This window comes from Manis javanica, chromosome 4 (genome assembly GCF_040802235.1).
Source record: "Manis javanica isolate MJ-LG chromosome 4, MJ_LKY, whole genome shotgun sequence".
In the NCBI taxonomy this organism is placed as follows: domain Eukaryota; kingdom Metazoa; phylum Chordata; class Mammalia; order Pholidota; family Manidae; genus Manis; species Manis javanica.
The window spans coordinates 17,571,874-17,577,873 of NC_133159.1; the positions used below are offsets into that span (position 1 = coordinate 17,571,874).

The 6,000-nt window shown below is 45.0% G+C and overlaps 1 protein-coding gene across 1 annotated transcript; it reads left to right on the forward strand.

Moving 5' to 3' along the window:
* The first annotated feature begins 185 nt into the window (after positions 1-185).
* RPL11 (ribosomal protein L11) lies at positions 186-3,684 on the forward strand. The gene is made up of 5 exons (XM_037017935.2): positions 186-441; positions 1,392-1,498; positions 1,860-1,991; positions 3,056-3,166; positions 3,606-3,684. Exons 1-5 carry the CDS (start codon positions 201-203, stop codon positions 3,633-3,635), a joined length of 621 nt encoding a protein of 206 aa, XP_036873830.2. The 5' UTR covers positions 186-200; the 3' UTR covers positions 3,636-3,684.
* The last annotated feature ends 2,316 nt before the right edge of the window (positions 3,685-6,000 follow it).

Consider the following 6,000-nt stretch of genomic DNA (forward strand, 5'->3'; position numbering starts at 1 on the left):
TACCCTACTCCCCATCGGCCCTACTCCCCTCGTCACCCTATACGTTGAGCCCTTAGGGCTCCTGTCTATAACTTTAACCCCGGTATCTGTCTTAACACTCATTGCTTCCGTGAAGGAAGAAACACGATCTCGAGCTGTCTTTGATATCTCCCGGGAAAACACAGTGACACTTATTAACCCATAGGGCTCATCGAATTGGGATGAGCAGAAATAAATATGCAGTGAATAAAAATACGGGGCTCGCAGCCGTGGCAGGGTTGTGTGCTGACTGCAGCGCTTCCCTGTTGCAGCAGGATCAAGGTGAAAAAGAGAATCCCATGCGGGAGCTTCGCATCCGCAAGCTCTGCCTCAACATCTGTGTTGGGGAGAGTGGAGACAGACTGACCCGGGCAGCCAAGGTGCTGGAGCAGCTCACCGGCCAGACCCCTGTGTTTTCAAAAGGTGAGTGGTGGCTGCCGCGGAGAGGGCTGGCGGCTCAGAACACCTGGGTGGACCTTAACTCACCTGCTGTCAGGCCTGCTAGGTGTGCGGCATCCCTTAAAAACATTACCTTCCTGAACTGCCCAAGATGTATCTTCCTTTCAAATTGAGTGTGGCATTGGAATACCAGATTTTCTGTGAGCAGAGATTAAGAACTAGCCCAGGTAGAGATTTTTCAAGTAATGAGAATATGAGGTAGAGTGGAAATGCTGGGAATGCAGTAAATAGGATTCAGCATGATGGGCATTTGGAGTTATATAGGCTGCACAGAGAACAGGGCTGTGTACCTAGAATAACAGCCCAAATCCTGACTCCATCACTTGCTTTTCTGGCGTTGGCCTGTGGGCCTCAGCTTCCTTGTTTGCATGAAGGAGATGATTCCTGTTTTATACCCTTGTGTAGGATAGGATGAGTTATACCAAGACATTGCTATTGTTACCTTTGCTGTTTTTGAAGCTTCATTGCTTTAAGCAGGTCCTGGGGTTCAAATCTTGCCTCCTATAGCAGCTGTGATCTTGGGCATGTTAACCTGGAAGAACCTCATCTGTAAAATGGGGACAACAGTACACTAAGGTTTTATCAGGTATTAGCTGTTATCAATGTTTTGTTTCCTTTAAAAGAACACAACAATTGTAGTGTCCACTAGGCGGGGGTGGTGGTGTAGCCTATCCTGGTTGTGGACTTGGCCATTCCTGAGATTTAGACACTGCGACTTTGAGCTTTTAATTGCTAATAAAGTATAGCTGAGTGACTCGGAAGTTGGAAAACCTATTTTCTGTTTAACAGATGTAGGTGACACTGATTAGAACACCTCTTAGTGTCCCTTTGGGGTGTGGAGATGATGTTCTGGGGAAGAGGTGAGTGCGGTGGGAGTATGACAGCACCTGACTCCTGTTTACCCCCACCCGTAGCAAGGTACACCGTGAGGTCCTTCGGCATCAGGAGAAACGAAAAGATTGCCGTCCACTGCACAGTCCGAGGGGCCAAGGCCGAAGAAATCCTGGAGAAGGGCCTGAAGGTGAGGCCGGTCCCTCGGATGATGCTGCAGAGTGCTGACTTCACATGTAGTCAGGCCCCGTGGCGGTACTTACCAGACTGTCCTTAGTGCCCTGAGTTGTTTTTAAACTTCCAAAGGGCTTTGCACTCAGCAGGGTTAAACTATTTATTTTTTGGTGATTTCTCTGGTTTTTCCCTGCTCTTTGAAAGGTGTATGAAATCCATAGTTGGGATGTGATTTGGTGTAATGGGGATATCAGATTTTGTTCCTGGCCAAATTACACAGGTTTTACTTCTGGGGTGCTCAGTGTTGCAGGCTAACCTAGTTATTTTGGAGAGGTTTGAGCTGACAAGGGGTGTAATTGCTGCATTCTTCTCCTTAGGTGCGGGAGTATGAGTTAAGAAAAAATAACTTCTCGGATACTGGAAACTTTGGTTTTGGGATCCAGGAACACATCGATCTGGGGATCAAATATGACCCCAGCATTGGTATCTACGGCCTGGACTTCTATGTGGTATGAATATTTAATGTTCTCCATTCCTGGTCTGTGAGGAGAGAGGAGTCTGCTGCTCCTTTATTTCATATATTTTCGTATATGTTCACCTGTTGGATTGAAGCTTTGAATGCTGTCTGCCTTTGTTCTTCCCCTTGGGAAGATGTGCCTCGTTGTGACAGGGTAGGGCTGCAGCACTGTACAAACCAGATCCCTAGACAACGGACTAAACAGATCCTTGCTAACGTGAAGTGTACATTCTAGGATCTTGCAGTCACTGATAGAGCTTAAAGGTGGATAAAGGAAACTATTCCACCCACCACTGGATGGAAAACTTGAGAGTGTCAGTGCCGCATTTGGCTTGTGGGTTGGCTATACTGAGGCTGCTTTTTCCAAGCTCCTTCCCTTAGGCCCTGGGGGTGGGGTGGCTTCCCTCCAGAGGACACAGAAGCAGGTCTGGTGACGGGGCTGCTTGCTCAGGATGGGGGTTTCAGTGTAGAAATGACCATGCGTGTTACTGCAATGTTTTGGTCCAGCCAAAAAAACAACAAAAACCAGAAGTTCTGACTGGTACAGAACCTGAATGATGGCAACATGTTGATGAGATCTGCATATCCAAACAGAGATGAGAACTGGATGCTCAAAGGGAATTTGGAGACAGCAAACCTATAAGAAGCACTTTAGAGCTGAAGCAGGAGAGAAATAACTTTTCCTTTGTGCTCTGAGAATCTTAAGTGTTCTACAACGTGTGTGCTGTAGATTTTTATTTTTTAATAATGTTTTTAAAAGTAAAAGTGCTTTGAAGATGGGGAGGCAGCAGTGGAGAATCCTCAGCTACGGTTGGAAGTTAGTTGGGGAATGGGGAGGTGCTACCAGGTCCAGCCTGCAGAGCAAACCTATCGCGTGGCCCTATGTCATCCAGAATGCTGGTAGCAGTTCCATCAGGCACTGATGAGTGGGTCTCTTGCTCCAAAATTCACTGGGCCACCAGGTGACTGTTGAAGATCAGTCTCCACTGTGTGAGTCTTGTCCATCTGCTCTTGACTCTGAGCTGGCAAGGTGACTGTTGGTTATTCCTGGGACAGGTGCTGGGTAGGCCAGGTTTCAGCATCGCAGACAAGAAGCGCAGGACAGGCTGCATTGGGGCCAAACACAGAATCAGCAAAGAGGAGGCCATGCGCTGGTTCCAGCAGAAGGTAAAGCTGATTTATCTCAGGTGAAGTGGTGGAATGTGGTGTTGGTGAATGGAGTTGGGATTTGGGGATGCAAAACGTAGCACCATTTGGTGGGTAGCTTCTTCAAAGGTAGAATAATTGGGCAGCTTGGCAAGCGGGGGTTTCCTGGGTTGGTTGTTTTAAAAGAACACTCAGACCCAGGCCTTCTCCTTCCCCCTTGAATGCAGGTTGTGGAAGGGGAGGAATATGGCTTTAATAGGAGTCCCCTTTTCTTAGGATATAGTGCAGTTGCATGCAATGCAACAATTGTTAAAATCTGCCAGCTTCTTGTTTAGTCCCAAAGGGAAATGGGATTCAAAGCCAAAGTTCATGTGCCAGACTTGAATTCTCACACATTAGCCATTGCTGCAATTTTTGCTGTTGCCTCCTATTCTGAAAAATAAAATCTCTTCTCTTTCAGTATGATGGGATCATCCTTCCTGGCAAATAAATTTCCGTTTCTATCCAAAAGGCCAATAAAAAATTTTCAGTCAAATGTTCATTATTGTGTGTTCTCTGAAAGGAGCCTGGCCATATTCAAGTTCTTGGACCTCAAGTCACTTAAAGCTTCGATGGAAATAACTGGTAACACCCCTGCCGTCCTCTGATTGATGCCAGTGTTTCCTAGTGGTTCCAAGCCTGAACTTTGCAGCATTGCCTCGGCTCACCACACCCTTGCCGACCGGTTGTGGTGTGGTAGTCATGGGGAAACTAGTTTTAGAGGGGAGGGGGGTTGATATTAAGAGCCTTAATGAAAGGTGAGATGCAGTGCTCCCATTTTCCAGAAGGCTTCTCTTTATTTAGTAAGTCTGTTCTTCACTAGAGATTGACAAGCACTAATGTCTGGTAAAGGGATTACAGGCTTTGGTGTGAATTTGAGATTACGTTTTGGTTTAACTTCAGACTCCAGCGTTCCTTTAAAATGAGGAGAATCTGTAGGGTTGCTGAGAGGCAGTAGTTAAGTAGGGAAGAGAGCAGATTGCCTGGATTGGATTCCCCGTCTTGCTGTTTATTAGCTGTGTTAAGTTAATCTCTCTGCCCTTTTCCTCAGCTATGTCATGGAGGCAGTAATGAAGGACCTTAGAGGACACAGTTAACACTTGTAGAATGCTTACGCTTGTTCCTGGTACACAGTGCTTAGAAAGTTGACCTTGTGTTTTGGTGTATGAGAAATGTTACCAGTTTACTCCTCCGCTGCTTTGAAAGTGGAACTTTTCTAACTTTTTCCGGGTTACTGGAGTAGTGACATTCAAAAGCCACTTTCGACTGTTAGACCCAACATTTGGCTAGTGGTTCATAGTTTTCAGTCATGGGGTTTAAATTTTGAGTACATGCTAATTCAGTTCACGAATTCACTCACCTGTGACTGATGAGTTCAGTTTCTGTGGCTGCCTTTTCACTGCTGTTAAATGGCTCTAATTTGTTGGCTGCCTTTCTAGGTATTTTTAAAACCCAGAGATTATTTGTGTGCCTAATTTTTATGAAATCAAGCTTTTGTCTTCCTGATAAAGACAAATCTTACCTGATATCAGATACAGTTGGTTAGAGGGGAAAATCATGAAATGTGTTACTGTATACTCTATTTCACTTAAAATATCAATATGTATTCACTTCTCAATCTTCTCTAGGGCCAGGGCCACCACCTTTTAACCAAACTGAAAACATCTTGAGAAGACTGATGCTTGTGATTCAGCTTCATTTTTCTGGGGGGAACCTCACTTGTTTTAAATTCTGCAGTTACAGTAACAGCTACAAACGGAATAAGTATCTTTGAGAATTAACTCATGGTAACTACATAGGTAACGTGCTGGGTGCTAGCCACTGGGGGAGGGCAGTATATTTTATAGAGGGGATGTATAGTATGCTAGTTTCATCTGAACTGTTTGAGAAATAATGAAATGTAGAAATTGAAAGTCCCTGTAATGCTGCTTCTGTTTCTGTGTGCTTTACTGTTAGCCATTTGCTGTGCATCTGTATGTTTGTATTACTCTCTTTTGACAGTATAAACCTGCCTACCCTTTGGTCCTACTGTGTTATATATTCGATTGACTTCCCATTTTAAAATTAAACTACCTGGATTGCTTGCTCAGTGAAGAAAGGAATCTTGGCAGTTAGGAAGCCTAACTGGACTTCAGTCCTAGCTTGCAGTGGTATTTTAGGTGAGTTGTGAAACGCTCGGGACTGAAGCAAGTAGGGATACTTCCCTAATTAGAGCAGCCGGTGCCAGGGGGGAAACTTGCCCCCAACCTGCTCAGAAGCTTGGCTCCCAAACAAATGTCACACTGGGGTCTAACTCACTGATGTTTTGGGTTGAACTTATTAGTAAGTGGGTAAGATTGCCTGGGGATTCGTTAAAATGCTTGTGCCTCACCTCTGACCTACTGAATTAGAATCTGCCTTTTAACAAAATCTGCAGGTGATTTGTGTGCACACTTCAGTGTAGGAGCACTGCCCACATCCTAGGGGTAGATGCAATATCCAAGGAGATTTATTTAATAAATTTAGTTTTAAGAAGTTCTTAATGTGTGTTTTTTTTTCTCACTTCTTCAGCTGCTATTCGTGAAAACTTGGATCAGTGTTAGGTGATCCTGTGCCCCCAGGGTGCATTGTAGTCTTCAGAATAAGGTGGTATCCCTGGCAGGCATCTGTCTGTATCCCAGTACCAGGCCCAGAAATACCAGATGCTGCTTTGCTGAGTGAGTGTTCTAGTCTTGCAAATGCCTTCCAGAGCAGTTCTCAAAAGCTGGGGCAATAAAACCTATCCCCATCTGGGGTATTTGAAAATTTGCGGGGGTGCCCTTTTGATTTTCACTGTA

What these genes read in the sequence shown, in the direction of transcription:
- RPL11 (XM_037017935.2), top strand. Translation starts at nt 201, where the DNA reads ATGAGCAGAAATAAATATGCAGTGAATAAAAATACGGGGCTCGCAGCC. An exon ending in TCCTGGAGAAGGGCCTGAAG is followed by an intron (nt 1,499 to 1,859) that starts GTGAGGCCGGTC and finishes TCTTCTCCTTAG; the next exon opens with GTGCGGGAGTATGAGTTAAG. An exon ending in TGCGCTGGTTCCAGCAGAAG is followed by an intron (nt 3,167 to 3,605) that starts GTAAAGCTGATT and finishes CTTCTCTTTCAG; the next exon opens with TATGATGGGATCATCCTTCC.